General features: G+C 45.3%; 2 protein-coding genes across 3 annotated transcripts; both read right to left on the bottom strand.

Annotated features, from left to right (window-relative positions):
- Window positions 1-10,920: 10,920 nt before the first annotated feature.
- Gmfb (glia maturation factor beta) lies at window positions 10,921-24,606 on the bottom strand. 2 transcript variants are annotated; one of them, XM_032917505.1, is made up of 7 exons: window positions 23,905-24,606; window positions 19,642-19,738; window positions 18,488-18,537; window positions 17,905-17,954; window positions 17,262-17,347; window positions 16,632-16,705; window positions 10,921-14,552 (listed from the first exon to the last, which is right to left on the bottom strand). In XM_032917505.1, the coding sequence occupies exons 1-7, from the start codon at window positions 23,905-23,907 to the stop codon at window positions 14,481-14,483; spliced, it is 432 nt and encodes a 143-aa protein (XP_032773396.1). In that variant the 5' UTR covers window positions 23,908-24,606; the 3' UTR covers window positions 10,921-14,480. The 2 variants fall into 2 exon arrangements, with proteins under 2 accessions (XP_032773396.1, XP_032773397.1); XM_032917506.1 differs by having other exon boundaries at window positions 17,262-17,344.
- An 86-nt stretch (window positions 24,607-24,692) lies between these two features.
- LOC116913431 (60S ribosomal protein L31) lies at window positions 24,693-25,134 on the bottom strand. Its single transcript, XM_032917623.1, has one exon. The coding sequence runs from the start codon at window positions 25,115-25,117 to the stop codon at window positions 24,740-24,742; it is 378 nt and encodes a 125-aa protein (XP_032773514.1). The 5' UTR covers window positions 25,118-25,134; the 3' UTR covers window positions 24,693-24,739.
- Between the last annotated feature and the right edge of the window lie 345 nt (window positions 25,135-25,479).

Genomic DNA, 25,479 nt, shown 5'->3' with positions numbered 1-25,479 from the left:
TCTTTACATTTTTTTTTATAGGTTTGACTTTCAAGTTATACACTCAGTGTCTTTATTGAACTAGATCTGGGAAGGAGACTAAACAGCTGAGAACATTCTGCTCTTTTGTTTGTTTGTTTTTTTGTTTTTGTTTTGTTTTTCACCAGTATCCTAGTTAGGGTTTCTATTGTTGTGATAAAACACCATGACCAAAAGCAACTTGGGTACGAGTTTGGGATCTGGACTGACCCAAGACTTCAGAGGCCTGGATGAAGGCACAAAGTAACGTTAGTTCTGTGTCCTTGTCCGGGAGCAGACATGGCAAGGTTCAGTCTAGGGCTGGAAGCGGAGTGTGCTGGCTAGATTTATGTTAACATAAGCTAGAGTCCCTGGAGAGGAGAGAGCTACATTTGAGAAAATGCCTCAATGAGTTTGGGCTACAGGCAGACTTGTAGGGTATTTTCTTAATTAGTGATTGATGTGGGAGAGCCCAGCTCATTGTGGGTGGGGCCACCCCGAGGCAGCTGATGGTCCTGGGTTCTAAAGGAAAGCAGGCTGAGCAAGCCATGGAGAGCAAGCCAGGAAGCAACACCCTCCATGACCTCTCCATCAGCTCCGACTCCAGGTTCTTGCCCTGACTTCTTTCGATGATGAACAGGGATATGGAAGTGTAAGCTAAATAAACTCTTTCTTCCCCAACTTGGTTTTTGATCATGGTGTTCCTTCCCAGCAATAGGAACCTCAAGACATTGCACTTCAAAGGAGTTAAGGTTGCAGTTCCTAGGAAACTGGCTTTCTCCCTGAAAGGCTGTGGTTACTAGTCCTGAGGCAGCTGGGTCTGAGATATTCTGTGCTCTTTGTCAACACTGTCTCATTTAGCTTACTGCTGACACTGGCCCGTTTCCCCTCTGGGAATGGTATGTAAGATGCTATACATCCTAATGGACCTGCTTGGCAGAAGCCACCAGCTTACAAAAGTCCCCGTGGTCCCCGCTCTTGTTTTTGTCTTCTGTGTTTTCTCATCCTTGGTCCTTCCACTCACAGTTCACCATTCAGGACTCTTATTCCTGCAGGCTTGGTTAGGGAAGAAAGGATTTATTTCAGTTTTCAACTCTCAGGTTGCAATCTAACATACCATTGAGGGAAATCATGTGCAGGGACCTAGAGGCAAGAACAGAAGTAAAAACCACAGAAGAATTGCCTTGCTTGCTCTTCATGGGCTTGCTCAACCTACTTTCTTATATAACTCAGGACCACTGGCCAGGGGTGGCACCGCCCTCTGTGGGCTGCGGGCTGGACCCATTCATATCAATCGCAGATTAAAAAAATAGACCTACAGACTTGCGTACAGGTAGACATCATTTTCTCTATTGAGGTCCCTCGTGCTAAATATGCCTAGGTTTGTTTCACATGACAAAAACCAAGCATCACAACCAGTATGATCTGTGAGGGAGTCGGTCAGGCTCACTGGGGTTGTAAGGAGTTGCGTCCTGACCAAGCGCCACAGTCCCATTGTGTACCAAAAGGAAACAGTGGGAAGTAGACTCAATGGAAGGGCCTCAGTCTTCGCACAATCGTCTTCAAAGGCCTCTAAGAGATTCTGTGACAGCTGTGAGGTAGTGGCACATTGAATCCCAGCAGAGGCAGGCAGATCTCTGTGAGTTTGAGGCCAACCTGGTCTACAAAGTGAGTAAGTTCCAGGACAGCCAAGGCTACACGGAGAAACCCTGTCTCCAAACAGCAAACCGCAAGGAGGAGGGAGGAGATTCTATGACTTGGAGCATGTGATCCTCATCGACGCCACAGCTCTCTCTAAGCAGATTCATTTCCAGCCCCTGGCCACCTACTCAGGGCCACAGAGCCAGAACCCTTGATTCCAACAGGCATCTAGACACACAACGCAAGACTCAAGGCCGTAAAGTGTGCACTAAATTCCTGCACTTAACTACTTTACTGGCAGCTGGCAGCATGCAGAGGAGGGAGGGAAAGATTTCTACAGATTTGACGAAGAGTCTGAATTTTAACGAAGTAAACCTTAAAAATGGAAACTAATGATTAAGAGAGACTCCTAACACCTAAGAAAAATGCAGCCCACCAAGGGGGAACTACGTAAGACACTGGCTGATATCCAGTAGCTGGGAGTAGAAGAAAGGGAGCCACCCCTAAACTGCTGCCCTTGTCACAGGCCGAGTTTCCACCAGTTCCTGACATCGGGTCTTCCGATCTAGTGGGAGGTACCCTGGCTGGTGGGTGGCTCGGAGGCTAACACTGGAACGTGAAGCTGTTCTCATGGTGCCTCTCAACGTTTTGTCACCTAAAGGAAATGGATGCTAACAAAGGTTGTTGTGAGGATTGAGCAAGGGGTGAAATCGCTGCCCTGTGAGGTGTGGGATCGTTAGCTATGGTTTCAACTCGCTCTGGAGTTGGGCTTGGCCTCGGTTGTATTGTCTGTTCTCTGAGTACCTGGTGCTTTGCCCTCCCTTGCTGATGTCCTTGTATGTCTCACGTTTAAACCCCCGAGGGACATACAATCCATGTGATTTATCAGGGTTTATTGTCACAGGGAGGCAGAAGCATCATCCAGTCAGACTCTACCATTGCTCTACCCCTTACTAAATAGTTCCCCAGACAAAGTCCCAGCACAGAGGAGGGCTGGGCAAGCGAAGTCCCACCCCTGGCCTGGAGGCTATTTACAAGTGACATCTGCTGGCAGAAGACAAACCAGTCTTCTTCAAAGGAATGACCCTGAGTTTATCAACCAAGCTCCTGGGCAGCCCCCAGGCTCAGCAAACACAAACTGGACTCTTTTTGTTTGTTCTTTTGAGAGAAAAATGGTAAAGTTTGGTAGGGTAGGAGGTGGGTTGGATAGGAGCTGAGAGGAGTTGGGGCAGGTAAAAGAATAGGATCAAGACATATTGTTGTCTTAGGGTTTTACTGCTGGGAACAGACACCATGACCAAGGCAACTCTTATAAAAGACAACATTTAATTGGGGCTGGCTTACAGGTCCAGAGGTTCAGTCCAGTATCATCAAGGCAGGAGCATGGCAGCATCCAGGCAGGCATGGTGCAGGAGGAGCTGAGCGTTCTACATCTTCATCTGAAGGCTGCTAGGAGAAGACCGACTTCCAGGAAGCTGGGACGAGAGTCTTAAAGCCACAGTGACACAACTACCCTAACAAGGCCACATCTAATAGTGCCACTCCTTGGCCCAAGTATATACAAACCATCACAATTGTATAGGATTCCGAAGGAGTAAATTAAAATATTATTTAAAAAGAGACAGCTAGAGGTGTGCTTGCGCACGTCGCTCCCGCAGCACGTGGTGAATCCGCCCGTCGGCGCGGCGGCCGCGGGGACTTCGGGCAGCTCCCTGGATAGCTTCTCCAAGGGCTCGCTGAAGATCAGCTGGAACCCGTGGCGTCACGGGCTGTCGTCCGTGGACAGCCTGCCCCTAGATGAACTGCCCAGCACCGTGCAGCTGCTGCCACCACCTACCCCAGCCCCAGCCCCTGCTCCTGCCCGGGCCGGGGAGCCTCAGGGCGAGGGCCAGCCGCGCTGCAAGTCCAGCGAGTCTCACAGCGCCTCCAGTGACACTATAGAGCTCTAAGCAGCTATGGGGAGAACCTCTCCTCAATGTCCACATGAAGTGGCTAAGCCAAGACAGTTGAGCATTTGAAAAACTGGCCTTCCGGGGCCTCCACCTGACAGCAGCTCCTGGGTACAGCCGGGCTTGAATTTACCTGACTCGTTTTGATTTTCTTTTTTAATATCTCTATTTTTTTCAGCAGATATTTTGCACAGAGGCCGTGAGTTACACGGAACACAGGGTGGACGTGCATGGATTTGACCATGGGGGACAGGGACCAGGTACCCCTGCCCCTCCAGTGTGGAGAGGTGCACTTCACTTGTCCGGATTGACTGTCCTCTTTGTGCCAAAGAAGTAAATCCTTCCGATTAGGCTCAGCTTCCCCTCCGGTCAAGCCAGGATCTCTCCTAACAGGAGAGCCGGGAGACCCTTCCCCACAGGAATCAAGAGCTTTCCAGAGGAATGTTTCCTCCGGCTTTGGTAGGAACAGCCACCCCTATCTCACTAAAAACCTGTCTGTTGTGGAGTCCCCACCTCCTGTAATCCCCACTTTAGGCCTAACCGGAAAGCATTCTGCCCATTTCGGAAATGGGAACAGCTGCTGTTCAACCCAGAAAGACCAACTCCTAAGCTCGGGAGGTAGGAGCTCCTGCCTTTCAAGCTGGACAACCTTCCATGGAACCCATGGGAGACAAAGAGAAGCAACTCCCCACGTCGTCCTCTGACCTCAGACAAGTGCCGCGGTGGGGATCCGCACACCTGAGAACTCAGGTCCGCAGTGCTGAATTAATACGGAGCCAGAAAAGTCAAAATAATGTGATACGACGTAGACATAGGATGTAAGCACGAAGTGTTATACAGACGAAGAACCTGAGGCGAATTCACACCTCAATGGCCAATCAAACTTTAACAGGGGCACGTACTGAGTCTGTGTAGAAAGAAGTCTCCTTCAAATGAACCTGGGGCTAGACGTCTGCAGGTGAGTGACAGTCCCTGGGCTCCTTCTTTATGTCCAATATACCAGGTGGATCACAGACCTACACATAACAGCTCAGACCATGAACCTCCTTTTTTAAACATATTTCCATTCATTCATTCATTCATTCATTCATTCATTCATTCGTGTGCGTGTGAGTGTGATGTATGCTGGTACGGACAGAGGCTAGAAGAGAGGGCATCAGACCCCCTAAAGCTGGAGTTAAAAGCAGTTGTATCTGACCTAGGTGCTGGAAACTGAACTTTGAAATCCCCATTACAACTTTTTTAAAAAGGCATAGGGATTTTGTCTTGTTTTGTTTTGTTTTTACCTTGAGAGTACACAGAACAGTCTTAGCTATGGTACCCAATGCATACTAAGAAGAAATGTAAACTCAACCTTACCAAAATTAGCAACTTTTGGGCTTCACATCAAACACGTCTAAAGAAATGTCTTTTTAGTAACAGGAGAAAATAATTTGCAAAGCAGATGTCCAATGAGGGACTTTTGTCTGGTACATGTACGGAATCCTCGTAGTACTAAAGTTCATGCGATACAAGTTAACCATGGGTCGGGGAGGCTCTAGGCACGAGGTAAACGAGCGTTCCAGCACACATGAACGGATGCCCAGCATCATCAGCCACCAGGAAAATGAGCATCCAGGCTGTGATCAGATGCTGCGCATAGCCCAGTACCACTGCCGTATTAAAAAGGCGGGTAAGTGTTGACAGGAGGTAGAGAGACTGCAGCGCTCATACACCACAAGTGCTAATGTAAAATACTGGGTCTGACAGCTCCTTAGGGAACTCACAAAACTGGAGTGTGGATCTTCATGGCAGCACTGCCCACAACAGCCAAGGAGTGGAAACAGCACAGCAGCCATGAAGGAATAAGCCATACAATGTCACGGAGGAATGCAAGGAAATGAGGTACTGACACACATCGAGATCCGTCTTGAAAACTGGGGAAGAAGCTAGTCAGGAAGGCTGGGAAGTTGATGTAAATGATATTATTCATATAAATCACCAAGAATAGGAGAATTTATAAAGAAAGAGATTAGATGTTTGTTCTGCATGCCAAGACTCCAGGGAAACAGGAAGTGGCTGATGGTGGCATAGTTTCTTTGGGGTGATGAAATGGTCTAAAATGGATTCTGGCCGTGACTGCATTTCTGCAACTTCACTAACATCCTTGAATTGCTTTTCGTACAGAACCTGTAAGTTCTATGACTGTGTGTAATATTTTTTAAAAGATTTATCTAATTTTATGTGTATGTTTTCTGCCTGCAAGCATGTGAGTGCACCAAATGTGCACCTGGTGCCCACGGAGGTCAGAAGAAGGTGTCGCATCCCCTGGAATTGGAGTTCGGTATGGTTCTGAACCACAGTGTGGGTGTAGGGCACTGAACCCAAGTCCTCTGCAAGAGCATCAAGTGCTCCTAACCCCTGAGCCATCTCTCCAGCCTATCGTATCATACTTCAATACAGATATCTTTAAAGTCTTATCATTGGGCATGGCGATGCTATTTCAGAAGGGCAACAAAATTGTCTACAAACATCTCACTAAATGTGGAGAAACACATTTATCCCATCCCTCTCCACTCCATCCCTCTTTGGAGGCCATTATAGATTTACAGAGCTCACACGGGAGCAAGGGCACCAATCCTGACCAGACCACAAACATGGGCAAACTCCTGGGATCTCATAGAGAGGAGGTGTCCATATGAAGAGATGGGAAAATGAAATGGCTGGAGACGCAGCTCAGTGGTAGAGCACAAGCATAGATGTGTGAGGTCAAAAGACTGGAGTATGTGTGTGTGTGTGTGTGTGTGTGTGTGTGTGTGTGTGTGTGTGTGTCCACATCAAAGGAGTGGGGTAGAATGGTCCAAAACTTTAACCTCGATATTTTTCTTTCTTTTATGACTTATGATTGTTATTTTATATGAGGACCTGAGGCCCCAGCCTCCCTGGCACTAGACATACAGGAGGTTTTGAGCTGCCCAAGCTCAGTGTTGGGAACGGAATTTGAGTGTCCTGGAAAAAGCAGAGCCCTTACCTGCTAAGCTACCACTCCAGCCTCGGCCTTAATAATCTTACAGTCCGGAGACACCAATTCCATGTCAACTCGGCTGCAGAAGCCATTTCCTTTAGACATTATGTGTCTGAGAGAGTGAGACTCACACTTGGATCTGATGAACTTTCCCCTGTGGTCAGGTACCAGCAATCGGTCCACAGAAGGCCTGAACAGAGCTTAAGAGAAATAAGTGGAAATGTGTTGTTTCCTGTCTGCCCCTGCAGCTGGGACATCTATTTTCTCTGCTCCTGGGACGGTATTTCCACCACTGGCTTCTCTTTTCTTAGGCCACTGAACTGATGTTAGACTCCAACTTCCAACTTTCCTGAGTCTCCAGCTATGGGAAGACCCCGTGTCTTATACTCCTTCAGGCCAAGTCTTCATAGTAAATGAAATAGGATAGATACCTGGCTCTCCATGCATTCCACAGCTATAGATTCAACCAACTATGGATTTAAAAAAATAAATACACAGAAAAAGTTTCATCTATATCGAGCATTTATAGTCTTTTTCTTGCTATTTATTATCCCCTAAATAACGCAGCATAACAATTACTCATGTAGGATTTACACTGTGTTAGGCACCACAAGCGACCTACAGGTGGATGTATACAGAAGGGCGTGCACAGGTCACATATAAATGCTGTGATCATCTTTCCTAGGGGAACTGGACAGCCACAGATTCTGGTACCCAAGGAGGGTTCCTGGCACTGATCACCTGTCAGTCCTAATAGGTAATGCTGTGTGTACATGCATGTGTACTGAGTGGAAGTGTACACACATGTGTATGTGTGCTTCTTGCTGAATCTCTTTGTCCGGAGAACCCTGATAGGTACAGCTCCAGTTTGGTTGACTGTAGAGCATGGATAACATCGCGAAATTACCAACACTTCCCATCTTATCTATTTAAATATTACAGGCAGAGCACACACAACTTAGATGCTTCTCTCTAGAAACTAGACAAAGATCAATCACTGAAATTAAGTCAACAAGATTTTGTTTGAAAATGTCTTCTCTGAAGAAAACAGGTTTAATGAGAAGTATCTGTATGTGTATACATATTCATAGTTCTATAGATCATGATTGCATATTACTGTGAAAATCAAGCCTGAATTTAGTTTACACCAAAACTGTGAAGAGAGATTTGGATAAGCACAAAGCCACAAGCACGCACACCGTTTGTTGACTAAGTTAAACCTTTCAAGACTACCCTGGTGTGGCCCCTCTGCCTGGGCATTTGTAAGCAATGAAAACTATCCTGTCGCCTTCTAGACCTGCTCAATCAGAAACTGGAGGGCTAGAGCCAGAAATCTGTGGCTGACGGAGTACTCCAGGTGAGAGTTAGAATATACAGGAGTGTTAATAAAAAAAATTTAAAATGTATCAAAGTGGGTCTGAGTCCGTTGTTTTAAAAATAACAGAAAGTTCTCATACTATTCCACCTGAGAGCCCTCAAGCAGCCCAATTACAAACCTTAAGAGAGAGTTCATTGGGGGAAGGAAGTGGCATTCAGAGAATGAAGACGTGATGGGGTGGTGATGCACAGCTCAGGATGGGATGGTGATGTATGGCGGCCCTGGGATGGACAGGCAGGGCAAGGCCCGTAGAGGCCCAGCTCAGAAGAGCCTGTGCAGGAGTATCTAGCTGGAAAAGGACATCGTGCTGGGTTCGGGGAATGGGACAAAGTAAGAGAGATATGTCGGGGACAGAACTGAGAGGTAACCCAGGACGATGTAAGCAGGACCGGTTGGGACCCAAGGCTGGAACAGCAAGGTACCTGGCATGGCCACCAAACGCTGGCAGGGGCAGCTAGCTGCAGAACCACTAATGAGAGGCCATAGCCGGAGTCACAGAACCTGCAGTAAAACCAGGGAAGGGCTGCTGCAAGCCAACTAACAAAGGCACCTCAGGGGGGACAGAGCTGGCATGACACTGGCGCTCAGAAGGCCACCTCAGATGCTGGCTGTATCCGGTTAGTAAGGTTTTCCTTTTGGTCTCATTGCTGCATGGGTCCCCTCTAATTGCAGAGGGACCAGGGACGACTAGTAGTAAAGGAGTGAGGCAGCTAACGAGGGACCGGCCATGTCTGACCCCGACTACTGGCTTCTCAACCTGATGTATACCTGAAGGTGAGGTGGAGTGGTGGGGAGGGCAAGAGAGGGAGTTTCGAAGAAAAAAAAATTAAGTATTAGAGTTAGAATAGACTGGAGTCCTTATTATCTGAAAAAGCAAACATAATTCGAAATATTATGGTCACTGAGCAGCTCTGGGTACAGAGAACGAGGGAACGTTTATAAGAACACTATACTTAGCACAAGGCCCAGCAGACCTTGTGCTTTAAGGGCCTTTGAGATGTCTTTTGAAGGGCACTAGATGGGCAGGCAGGGAAAGCTGAGGCACAGAGCGGATGTGTAGGCTGGGCTGGGAGGAGTGTGATTACGGGCCGAGGTGGCAGATATGACCTAGAGCTGGTCCGTCATGTCTGTGTGCAAGCAAACATCTGGCCATGCTGAGTTCAGGAACTGAGGTTTTCCGTTAATAGTCATGCAGAGGGGTCCAGGAAAAGCTGACCAACCAGGCCGCAGAGGAGGGGAAACTGAAGACAGGCCCTGGCTCAAAGGAGGCTCTTGGAGTGGACGCAACCTAACGTGTGGCTCTTTAATATGATTCCTTACCTACCATGGTTCAAACATTCTGCCTGCTGCTTTACTCCATCCTGACCAAGCTGGTGCCATTCCTTCTGCCCTGGGGGTTGCATATGGGTCTTCTCTCCCTAATGGCATTCTCACATTCACACAGCTGTCTCAGCTAACAGAACGACTGGCCTAGATGTTATCTGCTGCCCCTTAGGCAATACCACAGGAGGTGACAGCCTTTGGGTCCTGGAGGTAGAAGAGGGCAGAGGTAGGAAGACAGCAGGAGCAAGAGCAGCACATGTACCTGGTTGCGGCTGTCATTTTATAAGGTCCCTAAAATTCCTCTTTTGAAAGCATAGACACCAAAGCAGCAAGCACCAGTGGGGGTAGGGGGAAACTTCAGGGGAAACGCTTATGAATGAACTTGTGGTCAGCATAGAAAGAACTCCGAGAGGAGCTTGGACCCTTCCTTTCTTTATCTGGTCTTTTTGTGGAGGGGCAGGCAGTGCTGAGAGTTGAACTTAGGGCCTTGTGCGTGCTGGCCTAGCACTCTCCCACTGAGCCATAGCCTCCAGCCAGTTTTGGCCCTTTCTACTTTCTACCATGTTAAGAAGCAGCAAGTGGGCCCTTACTTGGAGGTCAGCTTTGATTTTGGATTCCCCAGCTGCCAAAAGTACAAAATAATAAACCTTTATACTTTATAAACTCCTTAGCCTCGGGGATTCTGGCCTGCCAACATAGGACACGCTAAGACAGGTGTGTAGCACAGGTTAACAGACTCCATGAAGCTCAGTAATAAGATTTTCCACCTAACTAGCTCCTGATTAGCCAAAAACTCTCTGCACCGGATGCAGCGTTCACTCAGGGACACCCTTGTGCGAAGGAACCCCTGTGGGCCCAGGCTGGAACCTGAGGGCTTATAGATATTTTTGTTGTTGTTGTTGCTGGAAACCAACAAATATTTTTCTAAAGTCTATTTTTTTACAAGAAGGTAAAAAAAAATTTTTAAAAAACAGCTGAGTAGCTAAATGACCATATTTGAGAAATAAAAAAAACATGTTTCCTGGCTCTGGCCAGTTTTCCTTTTGAGATTCTTAAAGACAGGAAGACATTAGTTACTCCTTTCATAGCCAAAATAAAATTGATTATTAGCAGATTTAATCACAAATAGTACAGGATAAGCCCTAGCATATCAGAGACTTGTACTTATCCATTGTAATAGACACCATGGTGTATACTTTTGTAGCACCCCCCTAAAAAAAAAAAAAACCCAGGATGGTTTTCAAGGCATGATTAAGAACGAGATTTCTGATAATGTAACCTCTGTCAGGATTGTTAGAGGCACAGACCTCCGACTTCTACTTCTCCCCTTCAAGGCTAGATCTGTCATGTGGGATCCGTCCTTCTGTGTCGACTGCTATTCGCTGCTTTGTACACACCCATCATTTCCACATTGGACTGAGTTTAGAGAGTTCGGTGTCCTTGTGTTCTCCTTTCATCAGGTTGGCCCAGGATTCCTGTTTCTCATTTTTGTTGGTGTTATTTAGTTTTCCCAAATAAAGTAAACTGCTAAACAGCCACATGGCCCACAAGGCTCACAGAGGCCGACGGGCACGCCTCAGCAGCCAAAGGGGCAGTGAATGCTGGCTAAAAAAATAAAACGCCACAAGTCCTTTCATGTTAGCATTTTATTTAAACCAGTACAAGCACCATGCTTACCAAAAGACTCCAAAATAAACATGCGGTATGAACTAGCAGAGACTGAAACCACAGCCTAAGAAGTAGTGCCGGTTGTTGGTTTTCTTAAACAATGACAGAGATCTGTTAAAATTCACAAGACTAAACCACCAATGTTCCCAGCCTCCTGAATGAGATTACATTGGACCATCAAAATCAGTGGACTTGTCCTGGCATGTTAGTAATCTCAAGTGGTATTCAAGTGATAATATTCCAAAAAGCAAGAAACTGTTTCCATCAGGAGTACTGTAAGTGTTTAACCTCACAGGAGTACGTCACTGATCCGAAGTGTCAAATGGCCTACCCAGGAACATTCAGCTTGGAACCATCAGCAAGAGAGGCCTAGGAGATGATTTACATTCTAGAAATACAAAATAAGATTCATCCAGAAATGTGTGCAACATTTCTTCACATAAGTTGTAAAGGCTCAAACTTTAGGGATTCCAGTATATCAGTCTCCAGAACAAATACAGAGTGCTACCATAGTAACACTCAATAGAACTGATAGGATGTAAGTTACTCTCTATTTCCCAAATATTGGCATTTCGATTCTTATGAAAGTGTCTATTCACTACTTTACATACAGATTAATGTAGTCACTTGAGTCTTACAAGTGTCCACACATTTCTTATGTGCGGCTTCCTTAGTTTCTATCTAAGTGGGAAAAGAGCCAAGTTTAATTTGGCAATAAACTCCTCTAACTGGAAACCTTTAGTGAAAGTGTCAGACCAGGGTACAGTTTATGGCTAAGTTTGGCTCCTGAAAATAGGAGACAAGGGAGGGAAAATGCTAACACACATTTTTGCTACAAATTATTTCATAGTCACGAACAATCTTGCAACACCTCTCCTACAAGAGAATGTTTCTCTCGTAGAAGAAAGTGTTTAACTTGCACTAAGTATCCAGTAAACTCCTCAGACAACTCATAGTTTAGAAGTCAATTAAAAAAAACAGCCAACCCGCGTTTTTCCTAACATAATTGTGTCAATATCAGAACAAATCACTGTTCAGAACTCAGACCTTTTGGAATTTCAGCACGGTAACCTGAGAATACCTCTCTTCATATGTCACTTTATGTTGTCACCAAAATCATATGTCATATACATTGTGATACATAGTTGGTTCTGACGTTAGATGCTATGCACAGCTTAGTAAGATCAGAAATTCCCAAAGCAACACTTGCTTAAAAATGAAAGAGGTTCCCGGGAAGAGTGGCTTCCAAGAAGGAAAGGTTAAGATTAAGGCTGAGTGGGAATGGTTGCTCCTGAAAGACATGGAGTGGAAAGACCTGGAATTATGAAATCTGGACATACTTTATGGAACAGCAGAAAGAGAGTAAGAAAAATACTTTAAAAGAATGTAACTTTTAGCTAAAGGGAAACTTACATATTTCACGAATACTTTAGGGCACAGGACTTAAAAACTTGTCTCAGGACAGACAGAATAACCATGTTCTATAGATGCCCCAACTCAATGTGCTACCTTACCAGAGTCAGAAAAGCTTGAGAAAGAAAGCCGCTCACCACCCGTGTGGCTGCAGAGCTAGACACTGAGAGTCCTGTGTGTGGCAGGCCAGTGCCATCGTCCTGATGAGAGACTTGGAAATGTCAAAAACTGATTTAACTAAGCAAGCCAAAATAAAGGACTGGATTAAAATGCACACGTGTAGCACTACTTTGAAGCGCACTTTCATAACCAGGTGAAACCAACCCTTATTTGCACCATGCACAAACACTGCCGTCACTCTCTACTTGGACCTCATTTGCCTTCCCTAGGGTTAGAATCCAGCTCTCTCTAGCTCATACCCAATCTGTGTAATGGACCCAAACTTCCTGGATCAAGTTTTCTTGCTCCCTGGACTCTGAATAAAGGGATTTTCCTACTCATGAGCAAATATGAACACGTCCTCTGGCACTTGCAATTGCCTCCTGACATACAGGCTAGTGAACACACGCTGGGAGTACACCACGCTCTACTCCACTGTCAAAGTCCCAACTCTCTTCCCTCTAGTAAAACTGGCACAAAGCCCTACTGAGGCAAACACTATGCAGAGAACACATGGTGCCAACATAAAGATGCCTTTGCTAGCTTTTCTAAGGGGAGCCCTGGCTGTCCTGGAACTTGTTTCTGCAGACCAGGCCGGCCTCGAACTCAACGATCTGCCTGCCTGTCTCTGCCTCCCAAGAGCAGGATCAAAGGCCTGCGCCACCACTGCTCAGATCACAATCACTACCTTCTTAATATAAGAATTTGGTCAGCCTCTACAGTCTCTCTACTTTTCTCTTTAAGTCAAATCACTACTCAGCGTTTCTTACATGTTTTCTTAAGTGTAACATAATAATTCCAAGTAGATTAGAAATCTTGCTTCCTGATGATGGTATCATCAAACCGTGACTGCCTTAGTCCATATTAGAATTTCTTCTGACATTTAGGATAAAAGGAATGACATCAATTGATGTGTTATTAATTATGGCCAGTGTTTTAAATAATGCTTACATGTGGCACAGAATAGCAAATAGACCTCAAATTATAACTGTCACCTACTGTCACAACTTTGGGCAGATAGTTGGAATTTTAAAAATAACAAGTTGGTTTTATTACAAACTTCAATTACACATATTAGAAAATTGTTTTATTTGAACCCTTTAAAAAAGTATTAATCTCACCAAATCTAGAATACTGGCAGTGTAGGAGTCTGAAGCGAATGTTAAAGCTGACAAATCAAAGGCACAGGTTAACATATCCAGAACAGTGCTCACGAGACGTTAGGAGGTGCTTTCTGTTACCAAGCTCCGCTCTAGCTGCCTACTGGTGACATAACCAAGACGAAAGCCCTTGATTATACAGCCCACGAGTCTCTAAGACTAGGACTATGTTCCATCAGAAGAAAACCTTTAATAATCCTAACTCTACCATAAACTAAGCCCCCAGTCCTTAAGGAGGAGTGATTGATGGCGACTCTACACTTGATTGAAAGGATACAGGAATGCAAGAGAGGAGGAATGTGACGAGAGCAGCAGAGGCTCCACTACATCGCCACTCACGGCTCAGAGCGGTCACTTACACTTCAGCCCCAGTGAACCTCAATGATGCAACAGGTGATGAAATGCTCTTGGCACTTACAAACTGCCAGTACCAGGAGTGGCCAAGGAGGAACTGTTGTCTATCACAGTCTATACCCACTTTCCTATAGTGTCTGCAACAGTAACAAATTCTGAATCATAAATTATAGAAATTAGTCACAAGGGTGCGAACCATCCCTGGAGAAAAGTAGTCCACCTAACAATGACAGATACAAGGAAACACTTCACAAAGTTTCATTACTATGAAGATGATTTCCCCTTTGTTCAAACTGCACAAATGAAGAATTTTTCTTTACTGCAGGAAACAAACTGTAAGTAACAGTGCATTTTTAGGCATAAATAACTATTTATGTCTGGTTCCAGTATGGTCAGGTTAATACATAAATACTTTAGAAACGCAGAAGTTCACATTAGTGGAAAAATCCAAGTTTCTCACGTAACCATTCTTCAGTTAGGTCTTCGGTGTTTCTTATTTCAAATACCTTAAGGAAAGAAAGAAAAACAAACTAAAGTCATTGCATCACTCAAAAGAAAATCACCACAGTGCACTGAGTATTAAACACCACATTGTGGCTGGTGGATTTGAGGGTTGAGGGAAAGGACAGTGGGACAAGTTGACCATACTACCAGACAGAAGTAATGGTAAGGTTGAAGAAGGTTCAGAACCCTGGTTAATCTCATAATTGAGAACAGCAGGCACTGGAACCAACTCCCAGCCAGGCTCTACCTGTCCTGGAACATGTAACCATGACACTGAGAGGACCATACAACCTAGAGTTCTCCGTGCTAATGTATCTAGACAGGCCCCAGTGTTTAGCCAATGAGCTTCCCTTCCTGGGAAGAGTATTTCATCCCTGGTTCACCCCGAGTAAGATGTGTGCATTCCCATCTGCCATGATAATGAAGCAGTTTGGACAAGGAAGGACGTCTCCTTCATCAAGGATCTCTCAGGGGAGGCCTTAGTTGTAGAGAGCCTTCCCTAAGGCTCCCGGAGAAGGCCTTTTCTCTGTCAGCCCTCAGTATTTTCGGCATTCAGAACCAAAGCAGATGCCACCCGAGTCCTAGGCTCAGCCATCCCCTTCCTGCCGGGGACCCATGGGAAGTGTGAGCCTTGAACCGCCCTTCTCAGCTCCTCGAGGTCCCAGCGGCTTCTGGGTGCACAGAAGATTGAGAACCACAGGCTGGATCCCCTCTCTTGGATTGTGTCCTGCCTTCCCTGAGTGGCATCCCAGCGGTGACAGACATTTGGACCTACAGAGAACTTCTGAGTTCAAAGTCAGACTAGTCTACAGAGCATTCCAGGATAACCAGGCATACATGGAAAAGCCCTGTCTCAGAAAACAATGATAAAAAACCCACTCTGTATCCTTCATATTGGCCATGACTTTTAGGTGCATGTCTTTTAGGTGCTAAATCCTTAAGTTACCAAGATGTAGCAATCTAGAGGCCATAAAACCTAGGCTCTTTTAAAGCCAGGAATTTTAAACCAGCACATAAATGCTAAAAGAGCAATTCTGTAAACCCTGCCCATTAAAAAACACAGCCAAGTACACAAATCTAAAATCAACCTAGCTAGGACCTGGAGAAACATAAGGCCGATCTTCACAGTGTGAGTGTCCGATGGTGACAGCAGTGCCGACTGTGTGATAAAGCCACACTGCAGTCCAGTCGCAGTCCTCCCGCAGGCGTCTGACTCTCGGCCCGAGGGCACAAGGACTGGGAGAAGAGGCAGTACAGCCAAGAGTGGGACCCTGAGCCCAGTGCACCTCTGAACCCTGGCTCTACCTAACACACGGCTTTGAACACACCAGCCCCTCAACCTGCTTTTCTTTATTTTACTTTCTAATCACCCTTGTATCTGTTTGTGTGTTTGCACACTCAAGTGTGTGTACGCGTGGGATCAGCTGCGAGCACATGCACGCACACGAGCCCCAGTGTGTATGTGGGACCAGACGCCAACTTGCAGGAGTCAGTCTTCTGCTCCCACCGTGGGCATCTTAGGGGTCACAGGTCAGACCGTGAGGCTTGGCGGTGAGTCCGACTCAGGGAGCCATCACCAGCACCCTGAATCTGTTTTCTTATTTTCAGAAATATGAGATTACAGACATCATCAAAGTACAGTGTGAACTGTACTGTAAGGTCCAGTACGCTGGAGTGCGAGTATGAAAGAGTGACAGGCTTAGCAGTTACCATGACCTTTTTATTTTTACTTTGGAGATAATCTCATTATGTGGCTCAGAGTGGCCTTGAACTCATAATTCTCCTGCCTCAGCTTCTCCAGTGCTGGGTTTACAGGCACTCGCCACTGTGCATAGTCACAGTGGCTTGTCTGAAGCTGCTCAAATTTTGCTAAGTTTTTTTCTTTCTAATCAAACTGTCTAAAAAACACATTGGTTCAAAGGTCACTACTGTTCTTTCCTTCTAACATTCGAAGCTTTACTAATGCACCGTCTCAGTCTACAGGCTTCAGCTACAGGAAAACACTTGTGCATCGGGCTACTTGGCTCTCCCGCTGTACTGGGAAGGAAATCGTCAATAAGCATGTCCGACCTAGACAGTACCTTGGTTAGCTCGGCGGTCTGGACCAGCTTGTTCTTACTCCCAGCGTACATCATCTGCTGCTCAGGTTTGCACCCTGGAAGACACACACCGGCACAGGGACAAGGATGACTTTTATCTCACATGAGCATCTACCAGGTCATCCAAAGTGGCTCTCTGTGGATTCTGATTTTCAGAGTCTTGACACACACTGAAAAACTTTTTTCAGTGTTAATTTTAATTTCAAAAGTACAAGGGCCATCTTCAAAATTACAAGCATATCACTGGTAATTATTTTTAAAAAGATAAACACAAGTATATTACCATGGTCACACAAAGATCACATACTTAAACAAGATTAAAATATATACTTCTGATTCAAAAAGACAAGAGGTCAGAATCATTAAAACTGAAGATTTAACTGAAGAATTACACTTCTAGGAATTAAGCAGCCTAGGTCAGTACATCTCAAAAGACAATGCCTCGCTGTGTTTGCTCTCTAGGGGTGTGCAGGTGTGGTGCACACACGTAAACTGACCTCAGTTTAGGTCATTCAACCATTTCACCTTTATAAACAGCAAAAATCTGTCTGGCAAAAGATGATTCCATTGGATCCAAGCCAAGTAGCAATAGTAAGGAAGGCACTTACTCACCCACAGGACTGGAGAAGATAAAGCACAGAGGGTAGGAGACCCGGCCATCGTCGTGCTGATATTTATAACTATACACAATGAAGGTTTTTCTCAAGTTAAAGAAACGAAAGCTGCCTCTAAGATGGAGCTGGACTGCGGGAGCGTCCTACTCACTAAGACCACGCTTCTCCTAGCATCCCACAAAACAGGCCCCGAAACAAATTATAAAATCATGCGGCCTCTCTGCTACAGATATAATACGGACTTTTTTCTTCCTCAGTTCTTACTGAATGCACATTATTAAAACAAAGAGAATTGTTTTTTAAATATCCAGTCAGGACATCAACTTCCATATTTTTGGCCTAATACATGTGCACACATTTTAATTTGGTTGTGGTCAAGATGAGGAAGGACTACTTTTAAGGTCTGTTTTTATTCTTATATTAGCTTCTTAGCATACTGAAGAAATGGGTTTCATACATACACTCAGTACTTTGCTCAGATCTGTCCTTCCACACCCCTTCACCGTTCCCTCCCTTCTACCAAACCGTCCCTGAGTTGTTTTCATGCCATATAAAATATAACTTTTGAAAGTTTAACAAATGGGTTCATAAGTAAAATCCTGATGACTAACGAAATCTTCAAACCACTTAGTAAAGGATATCGAGGTTGCCGTTCAGGTAGTTCATCTTTAAGTTCATCTGGAGAGACACCCTGGCACCACAGAGAAAAAACTGTTGAAGCACGTCCTTCCCCAAGGTCCACTACACATCCATTTTGCTAAGAGCTGTGAGTTTGTTACCACATTACAAAATTACTTCTATTTTCAACAAAACAAGGGTATGAAGGACAGTTCCTTCTATACTTAGGTTCCAAGTGTCAAGAAGTGCTGAGTGAGTGGCCTACGCAAAGCCTCAGAGAGCATTAGGAATTCTGCACCAGGCCCGCGCTCCAGTGGCCAGTGTCAGTCTTACTCCACTCCATGCGGTGCTTGTGAGTAGGAGCTCACTCAACTTTACTAGAGCTCTAAGCCCTACTTGCCACACTGCATCTCACTAATGCTTTAAAGAAGGCAGTTAAATCAGTAAGACAATGTGGAACCAGTAATTAGCTCGTGCTTTTCATGCATAATTAGTAGGCATTTAGGAAGGTCCAGAACTTGTTTTAGGACTTGTAACTAATACATCATTGTTTGGATAACAATAATTGCTTAACTATAAAAATTGTATTTAGCTCATTGAACAAACCTCGAGCTCCTCATCCAGCACCACCAAGCGTTTATCCTTGTCAATCTTCACTACAATGAAAACACAGTGTAAGTAAAGTGTGATTCTATGTGACCCCGATGACCCAACCCAGAGCAGCCCTAGTCAAACTAAAGCATCGAGAAACAGCACAAAGCACATCTGGATATAATTCCCAGCATGTAACTTCCTTATTTACTATTTAGATTCTGATCAGCTCCTCACATGGACTATGAGTATGGAGAACTTCCTAACCCCAATGCAACTTTCTAAATAAAGGGCTTGAAAGGATAACTCTGGAATGGCCTATGTGCAGCATGCTTAGAACTGCGAAAGAAATGCTCACCTGGGGTCAGGAGAGAGAATCCTAAGACCCCCAGCTTCTCCACATTACGATTTCATGGCATATAGTCATTATTCTGAGAATGTGAATTACCAATTCCACCTCTATTCAAAGATATTCAAATATAAGTGACATAACCCAAAGCCAAATTGACATGAAAATAAAGGTCACCTATGCCTTTACTCTTTTCTACCTAGCGATTCAGCTATGTTTGGGCCTGCACTACAGTCACTTTAAATCCTATGGCCACAATGGCCTCATCTTTGGTGGTAAAGGCCATCATTCCACATTTTCCCTCTTAAGAACCAAATGGTCACATGATAGCATTTAGTTGTTACAGACAAACTTCCTAAGGTGTCAACACCTGGTACAATCCTCACCTGCCTGATGCATCTGTTAATAGCCTATAGTCTTTATGTCCTCACTGCCTCAGCCTTCTTCTAAATCATTGCCCACAAAGTATTACCTACGAAAGCCAGTAAAGCACTCCACAGAACTCAGTCTGGTGTACAAGTGGAATAAGGTAAGTGAACTTTACCACTTAGGTGTGGGCAAATGTTTGGTCTGGACCACTGTTAGCCCCTGGGAAACACACAGGTCACTACAAATGGGCACCTCACTCCTCGAGTGCAGAGCTGAGGAGGCAGCTGGCACAGGGTTACCTATGGCAACAGCCTGAGCGGTCTCTTGCAGAGAAAATGGTGGCAAATGCAGCAGGTGGAGGCACCATGACTCTCTAAGGCTTGGCACATTCAAAGGAGCTTTAAGAGAAAATAGACTAACACCATATAGTTTTGAGGCAACTTCGGCTTACTTATAATAGCAGCATTGTGGGTTTCTTTTCGAAAACGAAACTTTCTCAGCTTTTCCACTAAATCTTCAGCAACATCACAAACCACCAAAGACTCACTCTACAAAAGAGAGGGGATACATACACTTAAAATGCCATCCGTTCAATATCCATGCATGTTAAACCACTTTCAAGTCTCCCAACCTTGGCTCCGCAGAGCTTAGCGCAGCTCTGCTCTTCTCTAATACAAGCTTCACTTTAACTTTCTCTCTGGTTGATAATTACTCCGAAAGCCAGGCACATCCTAAAGGCATTTCATTAGAAGTGGAGAGGAGGGGGGAATGTGGAAGTCAAGGGCCAACTTGGTGTCAGGTGAGCAAGCTCAGTATTTCACACTATGTGGCAGGAACGGGAAAGTCATTTTACTGTTTTGGACTTTCCCAATTATGGAGAAAATAAAAATGACCACAACAGTAAACATGAGCAACAGGTTATATCTCAGTTGACTACAAAAGACATAAAAATGACTATTAGGAATATATAAAAAGTCAGGCATGGTGGTGCATGCCTTTAATCCCAGCACTCAGGAGGCAGGGACAGGAGGAGCTGGGTAAGTTTGAGGCCAGCCTGGTCTACAGAGTGAGTTCCAGAACAGCCAGGGTTATATAAGAGACCCTGTCTCAAAAGATTAAAAAAAAAAATCAAAATATACAAAAGGCAAGCAACCCTTGTGTTTGTGCAGTAATATCTTTATATACTTATCCACCTATCCTTATACACTTATCCACCGCCCAGCCCTCGACTGTCGGGCTTTTGACAGAGGGTTTTTGTTGTTACCCAAGCTGGCTCAAACTTGTGATCTTTGCTTTAGCCTCCCCAGTAGCCTGAAGCGATATCATGCTATGCCGCCATGCCATGCTATGATATGCTGAGTGCGGAAAACTACACGTGTGTGCAGGCATGGAGGTGCACACATGTAATCACGGCTTTCGAGGAGAAGAGGCAGAAAGATCTCTGAGTTTGAGGCCAGCAGGGTCTGAGTGATACTGTCTCCAAAAAAAAAAAAAAAAAAAAAAAGAAAAAAAAAATTAAAAAAAAAAAAAATCCAAGACATACCAGAGTGTGGAACAGAGCAGGGAATCCTACGTGTCAGTCACTCAGTTCCAATCGCTCACGCCCATCTGCATTCCATTCCCCGCAGTACACCAACCACACCCCAATGGGCTGTCTTACCCAAAGGCTACAGAAGTCACTCACCTAGAATACTACACAGTGTAAGACAGCATGTGTCACAAAAAACTAACGAAATCACTCTACTTCAAACAGCCGGCCAGAACTCTAATCTCTGACACCCATTCGTGTTCAGATCCCCTCACTGTTTTACATTTTTTATAGTTGGTTTCAGTCAAGTTGCAAAAAAATTCACTTTGGACTTTTCATATTCAAGTTTCCCCTTCTCCTTCAAGAAAATGTGAACTCTTCTCATCAGAACCTCAAAGTAGTAAAGCATCCAATTTTAATTTAAGAAAAAAAGAGGATGTAATGGAGGCCTGGGTGCTCGGTTCTCTGTGGGGTTAGACAGCACACTGGCTAGCATTTTCACATCCTGAAGACTCTGAATTCTGGTAATCAGTAAGAAGTGACAAGTATAGAATGTGTTATTATACAATCAAGGCACACGCCCAGCCAAGAGTACTACTGGCCAATAGGAAACTTTGCTTTAGAGAGATGCTAAATCATAGGAAACTGCCTGAAATTCAGATTAATCTTCTTTGACCAAAGACAGAATTAAGGAAACTAATAAAGACTTTAGATTTTTATTTACGACAAAACCTATTTGATAGCCGAGTCTGACCTTTCAGCTCTGACGATCAGAGCTACAACAGTAAGCCTGACATCCTGGGGCCAGACACCCATGCAAACATGCTCAGTGTGGAGCGCTGTTTGGAAGACACTGGCCTCATGTGACCCCTAGCATGGTGGAAAAGATGAGAACATGCCTGGATTTCATTTGTGTGATTCAGTTTGTGTCTTCTTCCTTCCTGGTGCTACCACAAAGGCAAAAGTACCTTCCTACAAGGACTCACAAACCAGGAGTGGTGGCACAAGTCTGTAATTCCAGAATTTAGAGGCTGAGGCAGGAGGCTCAATTGTCTCTTCTAAGAAGGCGGCTGGGGTAGGGGGGTGGGGGTTGGGGAGTGGGGGCTTGAGGGACTCAGGCTTAGACAACTCACGTGTGTTTACACTTGAAAGCTTTTAAGAGTACAAAGCTATAAAAACAATTCTAGGTGGCAAGTGTTATTTAAGATAGTTGAGCTTAAACAGTCACTCATTGGTGGATTCAATAAATGAACATTAATGAGCCCCAGCACTGTGCCAAGTGCTAGTTCACACTATAATCGAGTACAGAAGAGACCTACATAAATGACCAAACGAAAAACTGTAAGATGATACCTGTGATAAAGGCTAGGAAAGACAGCCACATGATGCTCTAAGGACTTAGAAGTGAAGAACGTGGTGACAGAAAAAGCTATCTAAAGTGATTAGAGAGAACCAGGCAGAACATAGCAGCCAAAGTCAGGAAACGACAGTGACACATGCTCACAACAAGAGCAAGCACAAGGCTAGGGAAGGGCCTAGGATTTCTACCCTAAGGGCAAATGTAAGCTTTAAGGGAAAGCAAACATGGCCTCATTTGAATTTGATAAGATCTTATTTGTTGTGATACGCAGTAAGCAAGGTAGAGCCAGGAAGAGCACAGCGGCCCTAGTCACCAGTACCAGCAAGAATATTTCAGAGATGACAAGCGGCTGAGAGGTTAAAGAAGTGGGTAACATCAGTAAGTTACCATGTATGTAGCATGGGGCTGACTCCCACTTCATGCTCCAAACCATCATACCTACACCAACACCGTCCACATTTGACAAGAAATTTAAGACTTAAGACAGGCTAGAAGCATCTTATCCAAAATCTTAAGTCATGCAGGTAGTGGACCCAGGAAGCAACCCAGATATCCTGAAATCTCTCTCTCTCTCTCTCTCTCTCTCTCTCTCTCTCTCTCTCTCTCTCCTCTCATTCTCTCTCTCTCTCCCCTCCCTTCCTCCCTCTCTCTCTCTCTGTACCACTACATGGGAATTAGGCTAGATTCGATATGAAGAAAATAAAGGCTTACAAAGATAGCTTCTAGACTTCTGGCTTGGGTAATGGACACAAACGCACCTTTAATCAAGTTATAGAATTCTGGCTGAATGAAGACCAGATGTGCGGAGTAAACTGAGTTCCTTTCTGACAAAACGAGGAGCTTCTGTGGCGTCTGTGTGATGAAATGTTTCCTAAGTCTATTAACCAAAAAGTGGAATGTAACTACTGGTTGGATCTCAGTTAAGGTCAGAGATAGGAACTCACAAGTCAACTCAAGGAAGGTGGGTACTGAAGGCAGGAGTTCAGCAAAGAGAAAAATCAACAGAAAATGAAGTCTCAGAACGGAACCTAGGGCTCTCGTGGGCACAGTCAAAGGAAGGAAGAAAGGAATCCAAGGGGAACAGATGCATCAGCAGAAACAGGAGGAAAGCCAGGAGTTCTGAACCCCAGAAGCCAAGGGCGGAGGCATAAGGAAAGAGATGCCTCAAACACGAGTGTCAACACACTGGAATGTAGCTGAAAGGTCGGTCATAAGGATGAGAAGCCACGAGTTCACTGGGTTCAATGACCACGGTAAGAGCTGCTAGACGGAAGTGGTCCCCAAGAGAGGAGTTCTAGACAACAACCGTGTCTTCCTGTTTTCATGGTACTTGATCGTACTTAAAAAACACTTTAGGAAGGATCCAGAAGGTCCTTGATAGCAACTGACTTAATTCTCCACTTTATCTTTATGCTTAGGGTCCATCGTCAAGGAGAACAGAAACCACCGGCCCTAGACGCAGCAAGACTAAACCTGACAGCTGCTTAAAAGCGAAACCATAGACCCTTGGGTCACATGGGTTCCAACGGCCTGGACTGGAAGAATGTGGGTATTGGGAGCTATTCAGCCGGAAACTAGGGGGTGCGGGTAGAAGGACGCCAGGGCGAGGCCAGAATGCAACCAGAACCCGGGCACTCGCCACCAACACCGCCCTTCAGGCCCAGCCCGTTCCGCCGCGGGGATCACAAGGACCAGACCCGGGTCCACGCGGAGGCCACGTTCCAACCGTCTGCCCGCAGCGCGGGGGTCTTCCGGGCCGCCGCTGGAAGTCGGGACAGACGGCGAACCTGCACAGTCCCGCGGTGCCTCCCTCCGCCGCCGCTTACCATTTTCCTTCCGGTCGTCAGCCGTCCGTTGCCGTGTGATCTCTTGGGCCCCTTTAAGAATGGCTCTGCAGCCACCTCCCTTCCTGCTTCGGCTGGCACACAGCTCAGTCTCCCCCACCTAACTACGCGGCCGCCGCGGCCCGCACGTGACAGCGGACGGCGGGAGGCGAGGCCCAAAATTCGGCGAATCGCGGACGTGGACGCGGGCTCCGCTTGTGCCTGCTAAGGATGTTCTTTCTGCCTGCTGGTTTACCCAGGAATGAGCCGGGCTGCAATGCGCAGATTCTTGGTATCTTTAAATATTCTACAAGCCTTAACGGCAGGAATTTCGTGGTGACAAACCTGAGTCAGTGATTTTAACGGTAAATGTGCGTGTTGATTACAGTTTACTTCCAGATTTAAGGCTTTTCAAAGGTAGACGCCGCTTCCATCCTTCCGCCTGTCCCAGAGCGCCATCCGTGACCCTGTCTGCTTCCCAGAACTTGCTAGATACGTTTATTTTCCGAAGAGTATTCATACTCAATAAATGGTGATCAGTTGTGATCATGCGGGCTCTTACTCTTAAGTCACAGCCAAACTGAACTCTGAAGCCCAGGTACTGTTACTGTTTCAAAGTGCGACACTCAAAAGTTACGACCTTTTAAATGTATTACTACTGGCATTCCAAAACTGAGATAAACTTGACCTTTTAAGAAACAGTATGGGGTATAAAAAAGCCGATGTGGATGAAAGGGCTGGCAACTTTATGAAAAAGAAATATAAGAAATAAAAAAAAAAACATTTTAGTATTTTTTTTTTTTTTGGCAGTTCTGTAACTTTATTTGACATTCAGCAGTTAGTTCTCATCCACATTGACCGTCTGTAGATTTTTGAATGTGGTAACAGGCACGTAAGTTACCAATGTGTAGAGCTTGTTTGGTGAATCCTCATCCTCATTACGCTTTCTGGACAAACGTACTCGGATGCGGTACGGAACATTCCTTATTCCTTTGGCCCAGACGGCTTTATTGAGCCTGGTGTCTATGCGCACATCTGGAGTTCCCATCTCCTTCATGGCAAATTTCCGAATTTCTTTGAGTGCCCGAGGAGCACGCTTCTTGAAGCCCACTCCATGGATGCGCTTGTGAATGTTGATGGTGTATTCTCGGGTCACCACCTCGTTGATGGCAGAACGGCCCTTCTTCTTCTCGCCACCCTTCTTTGCGGGAGCCATTCTGCCGGGCCCAAGTTGGAAAGCCATTTTAGTATTTTTATACCCTTTTGGTACCTTCTCCTTGGTCATCCATCCATCTCAGCGGTGGGTACTCTGTAGAAACAGACGATAGGAGGAAGCCGGTCTTCAGCTTGGTGAGGACCTATGTGCATGGTGCAGAACTGCACTCTCATTTCCCTGCCTCCCTCCACGACACCCTGTGAGCATCAACTGCTATCAGATTATCCTTTTAGGAGAAGCGAGAGACATGGGAGGAAAGAAAGAGGAAGGCTATGAATTTTCTTGAAAGAGACCAGATTCTTAAAAGTGTTAAACAAAAGAAGATTGATTCTTTTTTTTTTTTTTTTTTTTTTTTTTTTTTT

Source organism: Rattus rattus, chromosome 12, assembly GCF_011064425.1.
Source record: "Rattus rattus isolate New Zealand chromosome 12, Rrattus_CSIRO_v1, whole genome shotgun sequence".
NCBI classification, from domain to species: Eukaryota; Metazoa; Chordata; class Mammalia; order Rodentia; family Muridae; genus Rattus; species Rattus rattus.
Note: the sequence above shows the minus strand (reverse complement) of the source record. Positions and strands in the feature narration are given on the sequence as shown.